The sequence below is a fragment of the Brachyhypopomus gauderio genome, chromosome 4, assembly GCF_052324685.1.
Source record: "Brachyhypopomus gauderio isolate BG-103 chromosome 4, BGAUD_0.2, whole genome shotgun sequence".
In the NCBI taxonomy this organism is placed as follows: domain Eukaryota; kingdom Metazoa; phylum Chordata; class Actinopteri; order Gymnotiformes; family Hypopomidae; genus Brachyhypopomus; species Brachyhypopomus gauderio.
The window spans coordinates 20,240,179-20,264,959 of NC_135214.1; the positions used below are offsets into that span (position 1 = coordinate 20,240,179).

Here is a 24,781-nt window from a genome sequence, read left to right on the forward strand (position 1 = left end):
TTATTGACACGAGACAGTACTCATGCATTTACTCACTATTTGAATAGCTTTTTATCAAAGTACTTTTTTACTTTTACTCAAGTAAATTTTTGGATGCATACTTTTACTTTTACTTGAGTAACATTTGGTTCAAGTAACAGTACTTTTACTTGAGTAAAATTGTTGAATACTCTACCCACCTCTGCACCACCCCTTGGTAGAGCTCCTCCTTTACCACGGGATCTTCGGTCGCCCGAACCGCGCACAGCATAAACGCACATACCTGGTCCGACTCCAGCTGCTCTGGTGTAGGCGCGGCGTCTCGGCGCGGCTGAGGGGAAGAAGCGCGGTGATGCCGCTTACTGGGGCGCTGGCTCTTTTTCGGCCGAGTCGTGCATCTTCGGGTGTCTCTTGTCGGCTCGTCGTTCTGTGACACGGGAGGCGGCAGACGGACGAGACACAGATCCGCTGGTTCAACAGACGTCACTTTTATTCTGAACACAAGTATAGCGCATACAGCGCACGTAGAACACGTAATAACACACAGACGTGTATACTGTAGACAACAACGAGCACAGGACACTGCGCGAGCGCACATTAGATAGACAAACCACATTAGCCCCACATGATTACGAAACGAGCCACAGGTGAGACGGATTATCACAAGACATAACCACAATCATGCAGATCCACAGACGCAGACGATGCACGTGGACAACGTAAACACACGCCCAAAAGGGAGGGGCCGGGGTCCTCAACGTGACAGTTGCTCACTTGGCATCTTTTAAAGTTACGGTAAGTAAAGTCAAAGTTTAGTCAATATCTGAGGAGCATAATATTATTAATTACACATAGAGTTACTAAAACAGGCGACCCCAGTAACGCTAGCTGTTTAGCTTTCCTGGCTAGGTGTTGTGAGGATGCCTGACTAGCTAGCATGAGCTAGAAACGAGTGGATGAAAATTCAATATTTTTACAAATTTAGATATTCGTTTGTTAAAAATTGTTGGTATCAATCAATCAATCAAATTTTATTTATATAGCGCTTTTTACAACAGTTGTTGTCACAAAGCAGCTTTACAAGTGCCGAGTCCTAGCCCCCAGTGAGCAAGCCAAGGGCGACAGTGGCAAGGAAAAACTCCCTAGTTTTTTTTGCATGAGGAAGAAACCTTGAGAGGAACCAAGACTCAGGGGGGGAACCCATCCTCCTCTGGCCGACACCGGTCACCATGACAACAACAACAACAATTTAGACAGAAAGAAGAGAAAGAAAATGAAAAATATGTAATAATGTCCATCATGATGTATGCATACGGTTAGGCAGGAGGTGGCTGGCTCAGGATGGATCGTTGGTCTCCTCATCTCATTATTCCTCAAACAGGCGGGCAGCCATGTGGAGAAATGAAACAGGGAAAATTAGCTCTGTATGAGGACATATACAGGACAGGTAAAATTATAAACATTTCCGGAGTGTGGCAGCAACTCCGGCATTTAGTTAAATTATTACAGCCTAGCTAAAAAGGCAGAACCAGAAGGTAACATAGGCTTGGGGGTATTCTGAGACAATGGCATCCGTCCACTGCACTGTCAACAAACTTGAGTGACCACGAGCAGTGACAGGACGACAGCACCAGCGCCCCAGTCTACCATAAAACCCTTTGTCTATGAACCCCTGGATCTGTACTTTTATCTAAGGGGGATATTAATTATCAAACGCTAAACTAAATAAGTGGGTTTTCAACCTAGACTTAAAGATTGTGACTGTGTTGGAGTCCCGGACGCATTTAGGAAGATTATTCCAAAGCTGGGGGGCCTTACAAGAAAAGGCTCTTCCCCCTGCTGTTACCTTATTAATTTTTGGAACTAATAAAAGACCAGCACCCTGTGATCTTAGTGGGCGTGGGGGTTCGTAATAGGAAATAAGTTCCTGAAGGTACTCAGGAGCAAGCCCGTGCAATGCTTTATAAGTTAATAAAAGAATTTTAAAGTCAATACGGAATTTAACTGGGAGCCAATGCAGGGCTGATAGGACTGGACTGATATGCTGAAATTTTCTAGTTCTGGTCAGAACCCTGGCTGCGGCATTTTGAACTATTTGAAGTTTATTTAGATTCCTATTTGAACATCCTGACAGTAGTGCATTGCAGTAGTCTAATCTAGAGCTAACAAAGGCGTGCACCAATTTTTCCGCATCATCCTGTGATAATGCATTTCTTAATTTAGCAATGTTACGGAGATGTAGAAAAGCTATCCTAGTAGTATTATCTATGTATTTATCAAATGATAGGTCAGAGTCGAGTATGACGCCTAGGTTTTTGGCTACTGTGCCAGGTGTAATGGGGTAGCCTGCGAGATTAAGCATTAGATCTGGAATTTTCTGTTTTGAGGCCTTAGGGCCCAGAAGAAGAACTTCTGTTTTGTCCTCATTAAGTTGGAGGAAGTTTAGAGACATCCAGCATTTAATATCTTTTACACAGGCCTCAATTTTTCTTAAACTGAGTTTGTCATCAGGTTTGGCTGATATGTAAAGTTGAGTGTCATCTGCATAGCAGTGAAAATTGACACCATGTTTGTTTATAACTGCCCAATGGTAGCATATATAATGTAAATAAAAGTGGTCCTAGAATGGAGCCTTGCGGGATCCCATATTTAACTTTTGTACGTTTGGATGGAATATTATTGAGCTCTACAAACTGATAGCGATTTGTTAAGTAAGAATGAAACCATGAAAGGGCTGTGCCAGAGACTCCAACCCAGCGTTCTAACCTTTCTAGCAAGATCCTATGATCAATTGTGTCGAAAGCTGCACTAAGATCAAGAAGCACTAACAGCGATACATAACCTTGATCTGAAGCAAGGAGGAGGTCATTTGTTACTTTAACTAATGCTGTTTCAGTACTGTGATGGGGCCTAAAACCAGATTGGAACTTTTCAAATATGTGATGCCTATGCAGATATAGGCATAATTGCTGGGCAACAGCTTTTTCTATGATCTTAGATATAAATGATGTGTTTGAAATGGGTCTATAATTAGATAGTACAGTAGGATCAAGATTTGGTTTCTTAATCAGAGGTTTAATAACTGCTAATTTACATGATTTGGGCATGTGACCTATTGTAATGGATGAGTTAACTATAGTTAGAAGAGGTTCAGTTACCGCTGGTAATACCTCTTTTAATAACTTTGATGGAACAGAGTCTAGTGTGCAGGTAGCACAATTTAAGGAAGAAATTATTTTCTCTAATTCTGATTGTGGGAGTGGATGAAAAGCATCAAGTTTTTCTCCCAGTATGCGATTTAAATCGATGTCAACCAAACCAGATGACATACCAGTTGTATTGCTAATAAAAGGTTTTATATTTTGTCTAATATTCTCTATTTTATTATCAAAAAAATCTATAAATACATTACTAGTGAGGTTTACTGGAATCTGAGGTTCTGCGCCTGCTTGATTTTTTGTAAGTTTGGAAATAGTATTAAAAAGAAATCTAGGATTGTTTTTATTTTTCTCTATCAGTGAGGCTAGGTATGCTGAGCGTGCTTTAGCGAGTGCCCGTTTGTAGTCAATGATGCTATCCTTCCAGGCACAGTAGAATACTTCCAACTTAGTAGATCGCCATTTACGCTCTAATTTACATGCTATTTGTTTTAAGTTTCTAGTTTGGTCAGTGTACCACGGAGCGAGTTTTTTAGATCTAGTCTTTTTATATATATATATGGTACTGTATACAGGATGTACAGTATTTATGATGTTTGCTTTTCCTCTTTAGACACAAAATCACACAACAGGAGGCAATGGACACGATGGCTAAACACCTCAAGTATGCACCGGAGAGGTTGTGTGGTGGTTCTCAGAGAAGAAATTTACAGAGAGAATAAAAAATAAAATTGTTCTTTTTTCATTATGGCATACAATTGTTTTTTGTCCTCTCTCCCATGCAATTTTGAGCATCATGAACGTGAATTTTGTGGCTTATTCAAGGTTGAATGTATGACGTTGAAACGACGTTGGCATATCAACGTTGATTCACCTTTCAAAATCGACACAAAATCCAACGTCGATTCAATGTTGAAATGCCTGCTGGGTCGTTACACTCCTCTGTTTCCCATTTCCCCTGTTATCCCATCTGTTTCAGTCCTCTGTGTCGGTCATTGTATGTCGTGTGAGTATGTCCTAGCCTTGCCCTGTCCTGCTCTGCCTTGTTCTCTCCGTCTTGTCTTGTTAGCATTTTCGTTCGTGTTGCATGTCGGTTTTGATCTCGTTTCTTTATCTCCCTGCATTTGTCTGTCATGAGTTTCCTTGCCTTCCTGATTTGTTCTTGTTCTAGGTTTTTGTATCCTTGAGTTGTGGTCCAGTGTTTACTCTAGTTTCCCCCGTCTGTGTATGGTTTTATCCCTTGCCCTTTCTGTCCATTCCAGGTTATTTATCTCGTCTCTCGTCTTGTACTCTAGGTTTTATGTTTAACATCGCCGTGTTTTGTTGTATCCTGCCTTCGTTGAGTTTAAGTGTCGTCAGGCTTTGTCAATCCATACCTCCCCTTCGTTGTTACCCCCCATAGTGTTGTTATTCTCCCCGCTCTGTTTAGGTAGTGTGCGTGTGGTATGTTCGTATGTAGTGTTGCTTTGCTTAGTTGTCTGGTTGTCTCGTTCGATAGTATTAGTCTTTTATTGTATAGTGTAGTCCCTGTTTGTGTCCTGGGTTTCTGTCTAGTGTTTTGTTGCTCCCTTAATAATAAATATTCCGAACTTTGCGTTTGCGTCATCCCGGTGTTTGATAAACGTTACAAAATGACCAACCCAGTTGTTATGACGCAGCAGAAGTTAAAGACCTTGGTTGCACCTATAGCCTCGTTTGACATGGACGCCTTTAAAAAGCAGTTAGACTCGGTCCAAGCGCTTCTAGGTCCAAGCCCGTAGCGCTGCCCTCCTTATGTCTCTGTCCTGAGGAGTTTGATGGTGGAAGCAGTTTGGTGAAGCAGTTCAGTGTGAGTCTTATATCCAATTCCTCACTGTTCCTAAACCATCTGAGGACATACTGGTGTTGTTTATGAGATCTCCATTGAAAGCAAAAGCCCTAGAATGGGCAAACATCATCCTGGCACACCGTGTTACAGACACTTGGACAGTAGCGGGATTTTGCCAGTCACTGCAGGATAGGTTTGGTAGGGGGGAATTCCCGCTGACCTGCCGATCAGAATCGGGTTCAGGGCTTCCGCTCCCGATGACTCCGACTCGGTGGCCACGCCCCACGATGACGTCTGCTCGGTGGCCACAGCCCACGATGACGTCTGCTCGGTGGCCACACCCCACGATGATGTCTGCTCGGTGGCCACGCCCCACGATGATGTCAACCCGGTGGCCGTGCCCCTCGATGACTCCGACCCGGCGGCTGCACCCCTCGACGACTCTGTCCCGGCAGCCGCACCTCCCGATGACTCCTGCGCGGCAGCCCCGCCTCCCGACGACTCCTGTGCAGCGGCCCCACCTCCCGACGATGCCTGCGTGGCGGCCCCGCCCCTGATGATGTCGGCTCAGCGACTCCGCCCTTCAATGTCGCCTGCCCGGCTGCCTCTTCCCACGATGACATCTGCCCAGCAGCCCAACATCCTCATTGCCCAAGCTCCCCAGGGCCTCCTCGTCACCCAAGCCCCCCAGGGCCTCCTCGTCGCCCAAGCTCCCCAGGGCCTCCTTGTCGCCCATGCCCCCCAGAGTCCCGTCACAACCCCAACTCCGTGGGGTCTCCCCTGTCTCCCAGGTCCCTGCGTCCCGTCGCCCGGCCTCCCAGGTCCATGTGTCCCGTCGCCCGGCCTCACAGGTCCCTGCGTCCAGTCGCCCGGCCATAGTGTTGTTATTCTCCCTGCTCCGTTTAGGTAGTGTGCGTGTGGTATGTTCGTATGTATTGTTGCTTTGCTTAGTTGTCTGGTTTACTGTATAGTGTAGTCCCTGTTTGTGCCCTGGGTTTCTGTCTAGTGTTTTGTTGCTCCCTTAATAATAAATATTCCGAACTTTGCGTTTGCGTCACCCTTGTGTTTGATAAACGTAATACGTAATAAACATGATAGTACTGTATGGTACTCTATGGTACTGTATGGCCCTGTACAGCACTGTGGCACTCTATGGTCCTGTATGGCACTCTATGGTACTGTATGGCCCTGTACAGCACTGTGGCACTCTATGGTACTGTATGGTACTCTATGGTACTGTATGGCCCTGTACAGCACTGTGGCACTCTATGGTGCTCTATGGCACTGTATGGTACTGTATGGCCCTGCACAGCACTGTACGGAACTGTATGTTACTATACAGCACTCTATGGTGCTGTATGGAACTCTATGGCACTGTACGTTACCGTATGGTGGAAACTGCATCCACTTCCATATTCTTGTTCATGCAAACTTCTCTCTCTTGTAACGTACTGATTTGGCAGACAAGGATCCAAGTGCGGATAACAGCCTTTTATTGAAACAGCGATTACAGAGTGATCAAACAGGCGAGTAACTGTTCAGGGTGTGTGGTGCAGGAGTGCTGTGATCGTAGTCAGGAAAGTCCAGGGTCACGCCGGTGAGACAGAAGCCAGAAGGTACAAAGGGACTAGGCAGGGGACGAGGTCTAGGAGGAGAGCAGAGGTCGGTACACGGGAAAGCAGTAACACTGAGAAAACGCTTGGTATGTGGCATGGCAACAATACTTCGCAACCCGGAAGAGAGAGGAGGAAGCTTAAATAGTTGCGAAAGGGGAGGGGCGATGAGCGGCAGGTGTATCGCATCACACGGTGATCATGTGCTGTTCCTGACATCTCTCTTCATGCAAAATTTTGAAAACGATTTTAAATAATAATACTTTTATTAAATAGCAAGGATTTTGTCTGAATAGCAAACACAGTGCATGCATTAGCAAAATCCCACTGAACTCCAATAGTATTCTTTGGTAAGGACTTCAGGAAGATTAGAACTAGATCGGGCTGATGATCCTGTTAATACACACTTTCAGTTGAGGTAATTTCAGCACCCTTTGTCTTTACTAATAAAATGATAAATCTGTTTCTGAGATAAATAAACCAACTAATTACTAGAAGGGTTGGATATGCTCTATTGATTTGTCTTGCCATCCCAAATCAAAATATTAAAAAAATATATATATTTTATTTGTATCGAATTAGATACCAAATTTAATATCACAGTTCAAAGACTCAAAGTTCAAACCAAGCTACAACTTGAATCCACTGCAGAAGAGATTCTCACCCTGCAAATATAAAAAGTAGTGCCCCCTCCCCCGGCCAGACACGGGCATGCACATACCCACACCACACACACACCACACACACACCCACACTACACACACACACCACACACACACACACACACCACACACACACCCACACAACACACACACACACACACACACACACACACTACACACCCACACCACACACACACCACACACACACCCACACTACACACACACACACACACACACCACACACACACCCACACAACACACACACACACACACACTACACACCCACACCACACACACACACACAACACACACACAACACACACACACCACACACACACCCACACAACACACACACAGCACACACCCACCCACCCCACACCCACACACACACCCACACTACACACCCACACCACACACCCACCCACCCCACACACACACCCACACAACACACACACAACCACACCACACACACAACCACACCCACCCACCCACACCATACACACTCACACCCCCACACCAAACACACACCACTCACCCACCCACACACCACTCACACCTACACCACACACACACACACCACACCACACACACACCACCCACCCCACACCCACTCACACCACACACAACCACACCCACCCACACTCACACCACACACACACCCACATTACACCCACAAACACCACACACACTCACACCATACACACACCACACCCACAGCACACACACCCACACCTACACCACACACACCCACATACGCACAAACCACATTCCTCATGATTGACAGTCAAGTTTAATTACTGCATTTTAAAGGTGCACTCACCAGAGAAAAGGCGAGCTTTTAAATCAGCAATTTTCTCTCATTCGCATAATACTAGAAGAAAAATAATAATACTCTGATGATAATGCCAGCTCTAAAAATGACAAATATTTTTCATGACTAAAAGAGAAATTTGGTTAATGGTCATGATAGTGGAAAGTCTACATCACTCTTAAAAAGAGGGGGGAAATTCTGCGTTGTAATTACCTTTTTAATTAATCACCACTCGAAACTCGCAGCAAAGACGGTTTTTTTGTATGTAATTCGTTTTTCTCTGTCTTAAGGTTGCCTGATTTTATGTCTCTGTTGTGAGAGACTTATAGGCATAAGAACAGCACTTACATGAATCAGGAGATATTAATTAGCCAAGGGCAGGAGGACATCTCATCCTTTCATCCAAGATTGCATTAAAACAATGGAAAGAGTGGAAGTGGTGAAGTAAGCCAGCTGCAGGACAGGGAGGGTCTAGGACTCACTTAAGCAAATGAACATACTGTTACTCATATGAGTTGTCTATCATTAATATTAGTAGTAGCAGTAGTAACAATACATGTAGTAGTAGTAGTAGTAGTAGTAGTAGTAGTAGTAGTAGTAATAGCAGCAGCAGTAGTAGTAGTAGTTATAGTAGTATTAGCAGTGGTGGTAGTAGTGGTAGTAATAGCAGTAATAGTAGTAGTAGTAGTAGCTGTGGTGGTAGTGGTAGTAGTAGTAGTGGTAGTAATAGCAGAGGGTCTAGGACTCAAGCAAATGAACATAATGTTACTCATGTGTTGTCTATCATTAGTATTAGTAAAGTAGTAGTAAAAGTAGTAGTAGTGTAGTAGTAGTAGTAGTAGCAGTAGTAGTAAAAAAGTAGTAGTGGTGGTAGTAATAGAAGTATTCACAGTACTGGTAGTAGTAGTAATAACAGTAATAGTAGTTAAAGTAGTAGTAGTAGTGGTAGTAATAGTAGTAGTAGTAGTAGTAGTAGTAGTATTCACAGTAATGGTAGTAGTAGTAGTAACAGTAATAGTAGTAAAAGTAGTAGCAGTGGTAGTAGTAGTAGTAATGGTAGTAGTAGTAGTAGTAGTTCCTGCACCCCATTCAGTTCCCCAGGGGGCTGTGGCTTCCGGTAGAGTATGCTGTGCGCAATTGGCTGCTGCTTCTGGCCGGTGTGTGTGATTGGTTGTCTGTGACTTGTAGCTGTGTTAAATTGTAAAGCGCCTTGGGTATTCATTCATTCATTCATAGTAGTAGTAGTAGAAATAGCAGTAGTAGCAGTAGTAGTAATAGCAGTAATAGTAGTAGTAGTAGTAGCAGTGGTGGTAGTGGTAGTAGTAGTAGTGGTGGTAGTAATAGCAGAGGGTCTAGGACTCAAGCAAATGAACATACTGTTACATATATGTAACTGTTACTTATATCATTAGCATTTAACACAAGTTTATTATTATTAGTAGTAGTAACAATTGTTGTAGTAGTAGTAGTAATAGCAGTAGTAGTATTAGTAGTAGTAATAGCAGTAGTAGCAATTGCAATACTTACAATGATGTTACTCATATGTGTTGTCTATCATTAGCATTTAACAAGTTTATTATTATTAGTAGTAACAATTGAAAGTAGTAGTAGTAGTAAAAATAGCAGTAGTAGTAATTGCAGGATTAGTAGTTCCAATGGTGGTAGTAGTAGTAGTAATAGCAGTACTACTAATAGTAATAGCAGTAGTAGCAGTAGTAGTAATAGTAGTAGTAGTAGTAATAGCAGTAGTAGTAATTGCAGTATTAGTAGTTCCAATGGTGGTAGTAGTAGTAGTAGTAATAGCAGTACTACTAGTAGTAATAGCAATAGTAGCAGTAGTAGTAATAGTAGTAATAGCAGTACTACTAGTAGTAATAGCAGTAGTAGCAGCAGTAGTAATAGTAGTAGTAGCAGTTTGGTAGTAGTAGTAGTAATAGCAGTAGTAGTAATAGAGTAATAGTAGTAGTTGTGGTGGTGGTAGTAGAAGTAGTCTTAATAGTAGCAGTAGTAGTAATAGTAGTAGTAGCAGTTTTGGTAGTAGTAGTGATAGCAGAAGTATCAGTAGTACTAAAAGTAGTAGTAGCAGTTGTGGTTGTAGTAGTAGTAGTAATAGCAATAGTAGTAATAGTAGTAATAGTAATAATAGTAGTAGTAGTAGACATAGTAGTAGTAATAGCAGTAGTAGTACTAGTACTAGTTTGACTGCATAGATGATATACAGACATGGATGTCTGACAATTTTCTGCAGTTAAATAAACAGAAGACAGAGGTTCTTGTTCTTGGCAGTGATTCACAAAGGAATGATGTCCAGACTTATTTAAATCAAATGAATCTGAAAGCCAGACAATGTGTTAAGAACCTGGGCGTCACCTTTGATAATGAGCTCAGCTTCAAATCACACATCATGACTACATGCAAGACAGCTTACTTTCATCTTCGAAACATCGCTAAGGTCCGAGATATGCTCTCTCCTGCTGACAGTGAAAAACTTGTCCATGCATTTATCACATCAAGGCTAGATTATTGTAACGCTGTTCTATCTGCTCTTCCAAAGAGCTCTATTTCGCACCTACAGCGAGTTCAGAACGCGGCTGCAAGGGTTCTGACCCGCAGGAGAAAGAGAGATCATATTACACCTGCACTCCACTCACTGCACTGGTTACCTGTCAGCTTTAGAATAGATTTTAAGGTTCTAGTCATGGTTTTTAAATGTCTTCATGGTCTTGCCCCTCTTTACCTAAGTGAAATGATGGTTAGATATGTTCCAGTCAGGTCTCTCAGGTCTTCAAACAGTAATCTACTGGTGATTCCTAAAAGCCGATTAAAGATTGGCGAGGGTGCTTTTAGCCACTATGGCCCAAAGCTCTGGAATTCTCTTCCTGAAGAGCTCAGAGGCATTTCATCCTTGCATAGTTTTAAGAGCAGTCTCAAAACATTCCTGTTTAGATCCGCTTTTAGTTAAGAAACTCTGTCTTAATAGTTTTATCTTATTTACTTTACTTTTTATTATCTTACTTCACTTTTTACTTTTTATGTTATCTTAATATTTTTATCTTTAATTTCTTTTAACATTTTCTTTTTGTCTTTTTGTCTTTGTCTTATCTCCTTTTAATGTTTCTTTTATTTATACTGTAAAGCACTTTGAGTTACATGTATGTATGAAAGGTGCTATACAAATAAAGATTATTATTATTATTATTATTATTATTAGTAGAAGTAGTAGCAGTAGGAGTAATAGTAGTAGTAGCAGTGGTGGGAGTAGTAGTAGTAGTAATAGCAGTAGTAGTAATAGAAGTAGTAATAGCTGTACTACTAGTTTTAGCAGTAGTAGCAGTAGTAGTAATAGCAGTAGTAGTAGTAGTAATAGTAGTAGTAGTAGTAGCAGTTGTGGTTGTAGTAGTAATAGCTGTAGTAGTAGAAGTAGTAGTAGTAGTAGTAAAAGTAGTAGTAATAGCAGTAGTAGATGTTGCAGTGGTGGCTGTAGTAGTAATAGTAGTAGCAGTGGTTATAGTAGTAGTAATAGCAGCAGCAGTAGTAGTAGTAATAGTAATAGTAGTAATAGCAGTAGTAGTAGTAGTAATAGCAGTATTAGCAGTCTTGGTAGTAGTAGTAGTAATAGCAGCAGTAGTAATAGTAATAGTAGTAGTAGTAGTAGCAGTTGTGGTTGTAGTAGTAATAGCTGTAGTAGTAGAAGTAGTAGTAGTAGTAGTAAAAGTAGTAGTAATAGCAGTAGTAGATGTTGCAGTGGTGGCTGTAGTAGTAATAGTAGTAGCAGTGGTTATAGTAGTAGTAATAGCAGCAGCAGTAGTAGTAGTAATAGTAATAGTAGTAATAGCAGTAGTAGTAGTAGTAATAGCAGTATTAGCAGTCTTGGTAGTAGTAGTAGTAATAGCAGCAGTAGTAATAGTAATAGTAGCAGTTTTAGTAGTAGTAGTAGTAGTAATAGCAGCAAAAGCAGTAGTAGTAGTAGTAGTAATAGCAGCAAAAGCAGCAGCAGTAGTAGTAGTAATAGCACTAGTAGTAGTAGTAGTAGTAGTACTAGTCGTATTAATAGCAGTAGTAGTATTTGTAGTAGTAGTAATAGCAGTAGTATTAATAGAAGTAGTAGCAGTAGTAGTAGTAGCAGTGGTGGTAGTAGTAGTAGTAGTAATAGCAGCAGTAGCAGTAGTAGAAGTAGTAGTAGTAGTACTACTACTACTAGTAGTAGTAGTAGTACTAGTATTAGTAGTAATAGTAGTAGTATTAGTAGTAGTAGCAGTAGTAGTAATAGTAGTAGTAGCAGTGGTGGTAGTAATAGTAGTAATAGCAGCAGTAGCAGTAGTAGTAGTAGTAGTAGTAATAGCACTAGTAGTAGTAGTACTAGTAGTATTAATAGCAGTAGTAATATTCGTAGTAGCAGTGGTAGTAGTAGACATATTAATAGCAGTAGTAGTAATAGCAGTAGTAGTATTCGTAGTAGCAGTGTTAGTAGTAGAAGTATTAATAGCAGTAGTAGTATTCATAGTAGCAGTGGAAGTATTAGTAGTAGTAATAGAAGTAGTAGCAGTAGTGGTAGTAGCAGTGTTGGTAGTAGTAGTAATAGCAGCAGTAGTAGTAGTAGTAGTAGTAATAGCAGTATTAGCAGTAGTAGTAATAGTAGTAGTAGCAGTGGTGGGTGTAGTAGTAGTAGTAGTAGTAGTAGTAGTAATATACTAATAGCAGTAGTAGTATAAGTAGTAGTAATAGCAGTAGTAGAAGTAATAGTAGTAGTAGATGTTGCAGTGGTGGCTGTAGTAGTAATAGTAGTAGCAGTGGTGGTAGTAGTAGTAATAGCAGCAGCAGTAGTAGTAGTAATAGTAATAGCAGTAGTAGTAGTAGTAGTAGTAGTAGTAGTAGTAGTAGTAGTAGTAGTAGTAGTGGTAGTAATAGCAGTAGTAGTAGTAATAGTAGTAGTTGCAGTATTAGTAGTAGTAGTTGTAGTAATACTGATAATAGTAGTATTAGTAGTAATAGCAGTAGTAGTAGTTGCAGTAGTAGTAGTAATAGTAGTAGTAGTAGTAGCAGTAGTAGCAGTAGTAGTAATAGTAGTAGCAGTGGTGGGTGTAGTAGTAGTAATAGCAGTAGTAATAGTAGTGCTTACTTCGAAAGAAGATAGAGATATCTACTGCTTACTACGCAAAGTAACAGTAACTACAGAATGGTAATATAGTGTTAGGCATACATCATTTAAGAATAGAGATGGCTCAGGGAAATATGGATTTAACATGCTTAAATTATTGTATAATAGAGAATAAAATAAAAGATTGTGCAAATTCACTAATTTTCTAATACAATAGTTAATATATTGCATTGTTTAAGTGTTTTCTTTGCTAAATAACTAAATAAGAAAACACTGAAATTTCATCTTGCGACCAAGACAGGTAATTAGCATACTATATACTGTAGAATGGCAGCATTAAAGGTAAAAATGACCATTAAGTCAGAGGTAATTCCGACAGATTAAACCAAGGTGCTAATACTGCTTTAAGATGATTTTTCTCCTGCACATTCTCTCCCATCATGAGGACTATGCACATTACTCTGATGAATGGAGACCGCTACCAGATTACTTTGATAAGCAGTACAACCCATCACTAACACAATATATCACAAATTGTTTTGTCAACAATTTATGGTTCTATTTATCAAATGACCATCGCTACACGTTGACTAATAGTGTCATATCTGGCATTATGTCAATAGAGGAGTCGAGGTTGGGGCAGCTGAGCTGTAGTGATTTAGATACGTTTGGGTCTGACCTGTGGATATGTTTCATTCATACTGGATGAGCAGCAAGAGATGGATTGCTGGTCCCAGATCAGCTTCTAGAATAAATCTAAATTGAACTGGTTGATTTGATATGCAGATGACTCAACTGTCTATAACTATGAGGTAATCTTGAGTATGCTCTTATAAAATCGGCTGCCACATTACTCTGTTCCCCTAACTGGTGTGTATTACCTAAGGTGTAACACAGGCAATACTGATGTCTGTCACAATGTGGAGATTCAAACACAGGCAATGTGCTGTCGGATTTCTTCCAGACAATTTCAAATGGTTGATAAATAGGTGTGAAAAAAAAGTTGTGGATGAGTTATCTCTAGCTGGGTCAGATAGCCACCCTCTGTACTGGAAGCTAAAATCAATAGAACTGAACAGGCTGTGCACTTAGATACTGAAGTAGAAGTAGTTGGTTTTTTGTCTCATGACGAGAAAATGCACTTTACACTGGACAAAGTAAGAAAAGTATGCTTCACATTACACTACCTTGACTAAACCAGTGATCAAAATGTTATTACAAATGTGAAGCTTGCTTTGCTACTAACACACTGTTTTTCCTACATAGGAGTAGATCCCATAAAAGTCATAATAGTCAACAAGTGCTAGTGACCTCTTGTTTTACAGCACTATCAAAACAGGTCTGCATGGCCACACAGTTTGAGGAGCATTCCAGGGAGGGGGCGACCTTGGAATCAAGACCTTGGCCCAAACCAATCATAAACGGGATCAATGAGGCTCCTGAGATTGGCCTGCAAGTGGCAATTAAATCCTGGAGCACTGAACACTTCCGTGGACAGGACGGTGAGGAAGCTAGCCAGACACCTGACCCTGCATTGGCTGGAATATATGGCCCTTGTCCAAGGCACCCTGGGCTAATCTTAAAGGTTATAGTGACTACTCTGTGTTGGAACGTTAAGAGCTCTGTAGGTTTATGGCCTGTGTAATAATTTTAAGCAAAGCGAGGAGGGCACTCCCACCCGAGACAGTGGGGGAACAGCTGCAGGCTGGGGAGGACAAGCGGAGGATGATTGATCATGGGGGGCGTAGAGCCACTGTACCTCTCACGCCCCGCCTGGGAGCTTCACTGCAGACCCTGGTCCCTCACATCTGCCTGGTCTTCACGGAGCTGGCCAAGGAGCCCCGGCTGGATGAAGCTCCCACAGGGGATCGCTGCCTGCCACTGCCCCAAACCAGAACCTCAGATCACAGGACACGTAGGGCAAAGCCACAGGTTTGCATGGTTCATTTCAACCATGAATGTTATTTTAGAGCGTATTTGGAGCTGTAAAGAATGCATTAGATTTTTCTGTTTAACTAAAAATAATAATAATTAAAATTCAATGAAAAGTAAGATGGTCCAAATATATAAAACTTGCAATATTTACAAGTACAAAAACAAGAATGTAAACAGATAACATATTTTCAAAATAAAGTGATTAACTGTAGTCACATTTCACTCTCTATACATGCATGTACAGTGTTTCAATCTGTGCCAGTACTACAGTTAGACTATGGTAAGGTCTCAATCAGGTTTCCACTGATATCATAAATGTTAAAGATCTTCTTTTTTACAACCTCAGGGAGACATTTTTTCTTCTGAGGAACATTGTTACTAACCTGCTCAAATGAAGCGAAACTTCATAAAAAACATTTATTTGATATTTGATTGAAATACACCATTATGGTTTCATTAGCTCATTGATTTAGCAGTAATCTCATATCAGTGACCATCAAGTGGGTTCACTGTAATAACCTGGGGGCTAAATGCTAAAATATGATCCAGACTAGCTTATGACCCTATTACAATCGACCCAAGAAACTGAGGCTGATGCTCTATGTTTAGCTGGGCCTCATCCAGACTGCCCTCTACTGTATAACCACTTTCACTATTGCACAGTTTCAAATACGCAAGAGATTCACTTAAATTGTAACTGCTGGCGGAGAAGAATACATTCCCCAGAGAAAAAAATGAAAGTATGATTCAAGAAAAGAGAAAGGGTCTTTGTAATATTCTACCTCTGTCCCTCCTCTTTGATGAACGGAGAAGATACTCACCACCAACAGCCTATTAAATCAGACCTTGTTTCCACAAACTCTGCATTCAGCAGGCACAAGACTAAAAGGAGGAGGGGGGGTGACAGGGAAAGAGACAGAGAGTGAGACAGACATAGGGACAGGAGACAGAGAGTGAGACAGACATAGGGAAAGAGACAGAGAGTGAGACAGACATAGGGAAAGAGACAGAGAGTGAGACAGACATAGGGACAGGAGACAGGAGCCTCCCAATCAAAAATTATTGCAGCTCCATGAAGGTGTCATGTAAACGCTGGCATGCTAATTGTGTATTTATAACATTTTTAATGGTTTGTTAATTTGCCTCCCACTCTATGATTGCACTTCAGATGAGTTAATGACTATAGGGGGGAGTTAACAACATACAATGGCAGATGCAATATTTCCTTCTTATTTATCCACCTGGGCTGGGAGTGAAACAACAAGCACTGACCAAATACATCTGGAGAGAAGAAGGGAAGAGAGAGAGAGAGAGAGAGAGAGAGAGAGAGAGAGAGAGAGAGAGAGAGAGAGAGAGAGAGAGAGAGAGAGAGAGAAAGAAACTTATTTAAGGATTTAAGGTATGAGTCATCTGTCCATGTTTAAGAGGTGATAGCATTACAGGTTTATTAAAAGGCAAAATCTGTTTTATTACCTGATGACGTCCTACCTCACGTCAGGTTTATATATGTGTAAAGTGTTATTATACGTTTTCTTACAAATCATAAACATTATACTTTGCAATGCTAATATTCAAACAAATAACTCAGATGTATTCGTGGTTTAAACAGGGAAGGGACAAACCTAAATGAACATAGATAATTGTACAGCCACATTCCTCAGCTGTCCTCGTTGTGCTGTAAAACTATCTCGTCTTCATCGTAGGGACAGGGAGGACAGGGAGGACTAACACGGTCTCGCTTTTAGTGTGTTCGCATTAGTCCGTAACAATGATGTAGTGCAGCGAATATCGGGAAACGGTGAGCGCAAAGCAGATGAGACGCTGGTGGTAACGTGGTTAGTAATGTCTCTGGCACTGAGCGACCTGCTCATTTCCTCAGCAGCAGGACATGGCTTGGCGACACCCAGACGAGAGACTGTGGAGAGACTAGACTGGCGACACCCAGACGAGAGAGCAGACTGCTGCTGATGTAACCCCGGTGATGGGAGAGCCAGACCACTGGTCCCTTTCAAGCGCAAGATATAATGCCAGGAGTTTCACGGTGACAATTAATAAAGTCGTGTCATGCATATTTTAAAAGAAACCACTGAATTGTTCTAAACCAACACATGGTGTGTAAGGCTACTGGAATTTCGTTTGGTTTTAAAAGTCATCGTTAAACAGTCGAACTACATATGCTTTTGTAGAAGACGCTCTCAGTGTTATTTGTGCGTTAGTCTGCTCACACAAGCGCTTGCTTTCCCTTCAAACAGCGGATACCATTTTAATATACTTATACACACCTTTTTCTTGCTGTTTGTATGCTTCTCCAATTTGAGACTCGCTGTTAACCTGCTGATCTGGTATGGAAACTAAATGTGAACTATGCTGTGTAGCCTGCCGGTATGTAAGTAATGAGAGCGTTGAACTGATTTGATTTCCTTTGGTAACAGTTTCTACATTTTCTGAACAGCAGGCTTTGTGAACATCTGATTAAAAACCTCGTGTCAGTAGATGGATTTCATTATGAGTTTGTGAAAGATATTTATTACAAATTTGTAAGAAGCAAATTGGTTTTATGGTAGTATCCTGGCATGTATGGAGTGTTCCTGTTTCCAGTTTTTTTCACTACGTACGTTTTTTGCCCTGAAAATGTGTGAAAAGAAGAACATGTTGTGTATATACATTTGATTCTCTTTCATGACAGGATTTCCCATTGTTTGAGCACATTAAATACATTTAATCTATACATTAGATGTAATTGTACACTACAATAAATTTAATCTATACATTAGATGTAATTGAACACTACAATACATTTAATCTAGTCACCGTTTTGCTTGCTTTTTAACGTTTATCTTGCCCTTTATGTAAATCTAATTGAAGGGATTTCCACAATATCAATGATTATAAAAGACATGATAGCAAAACTTTGCCACAGTATTATTTTGTGTTAAGAAACAGACTCAGTCTTCCTAAATCTGTCAAAACGGTTGTTGATTATCACTATTATCATTACTAACTATCACTATTGTTGATTCCTGACCTAGCTACAGTAGAACACATACATTAAGGTAATACACACACCATAACTTCCTCCTAGTTTTACTTCACTCTTTCCTTCACCACTCAGCCAGCCACTCTATCAGTAAATGATAATCTCCTAATTAACAAGCTAATTAGGTAATTATAGCTTTGCAGAAGGATGCCTAAATGAAATATGACAACATAGTCACTGGCTTCTGAGACACCTGTGGGTAGTTTTTGGCTGTCACTGTAAAAAGTGCAATATCAATTCCAACATATGACACAGTGATGTCTTTCCACTTTCGTGTAGTTTGTTAAGGGGTGTGTGGTGTGTGACAACCTATTCACTTATCAAAAGACAATTCTTTTAGGGAAAATGTGCATATTATTGGATAGGATGAGGGGCTGTCATAGGTGGAAGATTTTATCCCTAATTAGCACATGTACATGGAGAGGTGATACATAATTAAGCATGAATTAATTAACTGGGGAACTACATATTTTGAAATGTTAATTGCACTCAATAATTTTAGAACTATTTTTTCTTATTTATAAAAAGCAACACACTGAGACTGAACAAGAAGCTCCCCAGTGATATCGCATGATATTTTAATATGTCATAAAAATACTGTGATACTGATTTTTATCACTTGTTTACCATATTTCTTCTGGATGGCAAATTAGTAAATAAGTTCAAATCTAATATTGCATAAATGTATTAAGTGTAGAATGATATGTAATGAAAGAATGCAGTCTTATATAAATTGGAAAACGGACCACTTTACAACTTATGTAATATGGAATATATCAACAATTTCCACTGGCTTTGGCTTTCCACTACAGTGTGATTACATTTGAGGACATAATGTACACTACGTACTGTTTTAAACTAAATGCACAATAACAACAAACAACACATTCATAAATCAGAATCCACCTTCCTCTTTATTAGATTACAATATAATCCACAGTGATGAGTTATAAGCTCTTCACTACGCCAAACATGATCCTGTCATGTAAACACAGCAAAACTAGAAACTAAGAACTTTTTTATTTCCAAAGATTTGCTGTCATGGTCCAGGAAATGAATTATGTTGACATATGGAAGGAAATAGTGGTGAAAAGGCGTGCAGTGCACGGGGATGAAGAATCAGGCACTGCAGTAGAGCGGGATGTGTAGCTGCTCCTGTGAGCCCCTCTGACAGGTGTGCAGTGTGACTTGACAGCTCAGTATTGTAATGATAAATGCAGTAGGTCTGGGACTCTCGTTCACTACACTCTGGAGTGTGTTGGGTTGATGCTTCAAGGTCAAGTGAATAAGAACAGGCAGAACCACACAGCTTGGTAGAGAAGGAGAGAGAGAGAGAGAGAGAGAGAGAGAGAGAGAGAGAGAGAGAGAGAGAGAGAGAGAGAGAGAGAGAGAGAGAGAGAGATAGGGAGATGTTTGCTTTGGGTCTTGAGAGGTTCTTAAAATTTATTGCAAGTTGCTTAAAATTCAGCAAGGTTAACAAATTAATTATTTGCTCCCCAAGTTATTATATGGGGCTGATTTTTGCAAATATTGACTACTTAAATTTATTCCCTTAAAATATGTTTATTATGTAACTTAAAAAATAAAATATTGATCCGACACACATACATACACTACAGCTAAAACAATTAAAAAAGTGCATTGTGTAGTTATATGACTATTTGAACTAAAGTTAGATGTGAGCAAATAGATATTTTATGATTTCTGTGACTTAATATAAATTATGACTAATATATGATCTATCACACCCCATTAAACCCTACAGTGCAATCAACAGCAATCAATGTTTCCAACAGTAGTGCATACAATTCCTGAAGAGGTTAAGTAAGCATACTACAATTGGTTCCACTCTTTATAATAAAAAAAACGATTTCTTTAATTTATATTTATTTAAAATTAACAGGTAATACTTTTCAAACTACTGTGTTAAATATTGCATGATGTGAAAAATAAGGAGACCTCTTCCTATTTATTCACTCCTTTCACAGTCTATACACTGTTGCTCAAATAATAAACACAAAGCAAGACAATTCAGCATTGAGCTTCCTGGCAAGTTATGTACACAAGTTATACACAAGTTATGTACACAAGTTATACACAAGTTATGTGTATTTTCTTTCTCCCATGGTAGCACCCAGAGGACATATACATTTTCTGCATATCTGATTCTTTGCTCCTTAATTAGCTGGTATTAATTTCCCCTTGTTGAATTGGTGTGTGATGCAGGCAGGTGACACAGTGACACAGTGATGCGGTGACACAGTGACACAGTGATGCAGTGACACAGTGATGCAGTGACACAGTGATGCGGTGACACAGTGACAGTGATGCAGTGACACAGTGATACAGTGATGCGGTGACACAGTGATGCAGTGACACAGTGATGCAGTGATACAGTGATGCGGTGACACAGTGATGCAGTGACACAGTGATGCGGTGACACAGTGATGCAGTGACAGTGATGCAGTGATACAGTGATACAGTGATGCAATAACACAGTGACACAGTGATGCAGTGACACAGTGATGCGGTGATGCAGTGATACAGTGATGCAATGACACAGTGATGCAGTGATGCGGTGATGCAGTGACACAGTGATGCAGTGACCCCTGGGTCCCACCACCCTCTTCCACCATGTGCAGTTGTGATTGGAGAGGTGTGTGATTGACTATCTAACCGCACCCAAATTAACAGCTCTATTTTCTCAGCCTGGCTTTGTCTCTCAGTCTTGGTAATTAGTTCCATCACAGCCGAGTCTGTGGTGTCAGTAGTGCTGCCTCTGAAGGGCCTGCTGTAGCACCACCACCAAAGCCTTTGTCTTTTGTGTTTTAACACTAGGTAGCATAACATCACTACAGTTTTATGTCAAAGTGTTTTTTTTCCTTTTCGTTTTTTTATGTATATTGAAACATACAAAAACGTCACTTTTGTGTATGCAGGCAATTGTCATCTGCCATCTATTTACACCACTACATCCACTTGAATAACGTTTACCATTTAAAGATTAGCCAATCATTTACTAAAATACTAAAGTAATTGTGAACAAGCTGCAGTGAAAATATTTAAGGACATAAGAAAATATATAAAGTAAGAAAAGAAAGATCATAAAATGTGAGAGTAAATAAATAGAATATGTATAATATACATGTGTGTAAAACACAAAAAGCAGTTATTAAACACTTGAATACGTGTATTCAACACTGCCGAAAGCTATTTGGTTAGAAGTAGGAATAAAAATAAAAATATGCAGAAGCAATTTAAACAGATAATATATATAAAAACTAGCAAAAACATTAAAACATAAGCATTTAGTTTTTGGCCCTCCATTTTAGTGAAAAAGTAATAAGTGCAGGAGAAGCCAAACACATTATGCGCGCGCAAACGTTGCAGCTCCGCGTCCAGCTTACCGACCAGTCTGCTACCATAGCAACTGCAGAAGAGCCCTGCGCGCGCCGCCTGCTCGTGCTGTAGATGTCACCCGTGGCAACGACCAATCAGAAGTTGATATCTCTCTGCACGACCGTAGGTATTAAGCTCGGAAGGCGGGGCTTCGTGTGCGGCGGACGGAGACTATTGGGTGTTCACACGGTCACTCACACAAACGCAAAGCGCTGATTGGTTGGGAGCGGTGAGTTGCAGTATTATAAACATGTCGGTGCTGGGCTCGGTGGAGGCGGCCGAACCTCGCCGTGTTGTGGAGGCGCAGCTCATTCATTACCGCTGTAGTGTCGCCGTGTAAAACTCCGCGTGTTTTATTGCAAACGCTCACGTGTGTGATGTGACGGCGCTGAACGCACGCGCTCTAAATGAGGCTCAAAGTGGGACTTCAGCGATCTTCTGCTCTGATCATCATCATCATCTTCATCATCACCAGTGTCATTAGGAGCGCGCTGCCGTTTTGTTTTCGGGGCTCCGGCGAGAAGTGACGAGACCCTGGACCCTCCTTCTCCTGCGGGGCGGAGCCAGCGTGTTTATCTCCATTTGTGTGTTTTTCCTGCTCTGACACGTCCACACTGAGTGACTGGCGCCCTGTCAATCTACTCCAGCCTCATACATCTCAGCAGGAGCATAAACACACTACACACACCACACACACACACTCCTCACACACTGCTACCCACACACATCTCACCAGCTTTTTACGCATCGCTTTATGGCGCCTAATTAATTTTTCCCCCCACTCATCCTAAGAAAACTTTTTTTTTCCGGACATTTTATATATTTTTTTACTGTCAAGTTTAGTCTGTAATTCTCGCTGTCGGTGCTTATCATTTCCTTATTTTTTTATTTTCAGGATCGCGTTTTTGGAAAGACTTCATTTTGGCTGTTCACACTGAACGTTTTGTGTGTTTTTAACGCGTTTATTTAATCTGCTCTTTTATATCACAACACTGGATATTCTCCTTCTGTCGGTAGTGTGGATTTGAGCAAATTTTTTTTCAAGAAATACAAAAGAAGAAAGACAGAAGACTGCTGATCCCGGGGACACCAGCGCGTCTCCAGCTCCAACTCTTCAGATTTTCTAAGACAAAGTCCGTTTGGCATGAAGGTCCGGACCATTCCCAGCCAACAACCGCGGTTCTTACATCCCAACTTTAAATAACACCGCTGATATTTGTCCTTTATCACATTTTCAACGCAGGATTTGAGGACAATTGTGAATCTTCTGGTGTGATGAAGTGATTTGGACAGACCTGCTGTATCTTCGGTGGTCGTGATTCATGCTGTTCGCCTTCTGGCCGCGGACCGTTTTACCCTCGACACCCCGGATCACATCAGTGTTCATGATTTAATGTACTGGGTTTGCATGTGTTCACCGCCGCGTATCCACCATCCCCAGTGAGCAGACGCGTATTGACTGTAGCCACGGACTATGGAGGAACAAGCCCGTATGATGCAAAGTCTCGGCGGGGTGAGCCTGGCCGCGCACCCGGTCCAGGGAGGCATGACTCTCCCTCCACACGCACACGACGGCACTGACGGGGACGGGAGAAAACAAGACATCGGAGACATCCTTCATCAAATCATGACCATAACAGACCAAAGTCTGGACGAGGCGCAAGCAAAGTTGGTGCATTTCTTTAAATTATTGACCGTTTGAATGGTTAAAATATAGATGAATAAAATTGCGCGTTGGTTCTTGTAGAGCTAACGCTTGGTCCCACTATACAGACAATTATATTTCATTATTGTATGTCCAACTTTATTCACTGTATCGTCCTGCACAGAGCGATACAGCATCTGGTTGACCACATATCAGTTTACTAAAGTTGCACTGCTGGTCTGTGAAAGTCCATAAAGCATTTATATTCGCTTAGATCTCATAACTAGGGCTACCTTCCCTTACTTTCAAACTTTTAAAATAACGATCAATATATAATCTAACCTTGCATCACACGTGGGTTGCGTGTGTGTTTCAGTAACTGAAAAAAACACTTGTGGGCATTTCATTAAAAGTTTGAGCTTCACTATCCTGCTGTTGGAGGCCTGTCTTAGTAAGCCTAGGGCTAGGGTGTAGGGTTTAGGGTTTAGGTTAGGGTTAAGGTTTAGGGTTTAGGTTAGGGTTATGCGCATCCTATTATTGGTGATAAAACATGCAGTTATTTGTAATGCAGCGTCTCGTAGGAGGTAATAAAGACTCAAAAGTGAACAGCCGTTTGAAAATCTCCTTTCACCCCACATGATGATTTTTGAAACAGGAAACACTCAGTTCACACTTGTATAAAATGAAGAACAACGTTAAAAACGCAAGCGCGTGATTAATTGGTAGTGACTATATATCAATGCTGTGTGTTGTCCCAACTGAAACAGGAAACACGGGCTGAACTGCCACAGGATGAAGCCTGCACTCTTCAGCGTGCTGTGTGAGATCAAGGAGAAAACAGGTGAGACTGCCCAACACACACGGACGTGTGAGGAACAGGCGGCTGTGCCACTACCTCCACACCGCGCCATCTTTACTACACCTTTACTACACCTTTACTACATCTCCCCTGCTCCTGTTTCATTGGTCACTCTGTGTCTCGGGGATTTGCGGCTAAGCCGAATAGCGCGTCACTGCGTCGTATGCGCAAAGAAAGCGCAAGTTGACTCCGGAGAGATGCTTGAATGTGTGTGTGTGTGTGTGTGTGTGTGTGTGTGTGTGTGTGTGTGTGTGTGTGTGTGTGTGTGTGTGTGTGTGAAGGAGGCTGGGGGAGCCTGCTTTATCTCACCGGGGTCTCACGGTTCATCTGCACCACTCGTGAGCACGAACGAGCCCAGTCCACCGCGCCAGCCGCACATTGTGTTGCTTGGCTCCACAGAAAGAGCGAACGCCGCCGGTACCAAACATCACTGCGTGGTCTGCACCAGCCGGTCCAAGCGTGCGTGTTAGTGCGTGCTGGTGTTTGTCCAGTTTACTTCATTATCACCGCTAGTGTACAGTGTGCTCCTTCGCCAGTAAGCTATTGAAATGTGGACCGGAGGGCAGTCCAATTCCTGTGGTCTTTAGCCTAATTATATGTCCCATTTACAGGATAATTATTGGCACTATTGGCGGACCTAATTATTGCCTCCATTTTATTATGCGGGACGTCGACATTGTGAACCGTCGCCTCGCTGACACTGAAGACATTAGTGAAGCTACCAGTAAAACGAGATAGCACCAATCTCTCACGAATTCATACAAATATAAGAAAAAAA

At 41.3% G+C, this 24,781-nt stretch overlaps 1 protein-coding gene across 1 annotated transcript in view; it reads left to right on the forward strand.

The window, feature by feature from the left end:
- The first annotated feature begins 21,733 nt into the window (after positions 1-21,733).
- pbx3b (pre-B-cell leukemia homeobox 3b) overlaps positions 21,734-24,781 on the forward strand; it is an 87,240-nt gene continuing 84,192 nt past the window's right edge. The window contains 2 exon segments of the mRNA XM_077002973.1: positions 21,734-23,167; positions 23,912-23,985. Coding sequence (XP_076859088.1) covers positions 22,974-23,167; positions 23,912-23,985 — 268 coding nt within the window. The 5' untranslated portion in view covers positions 21,734-22,973.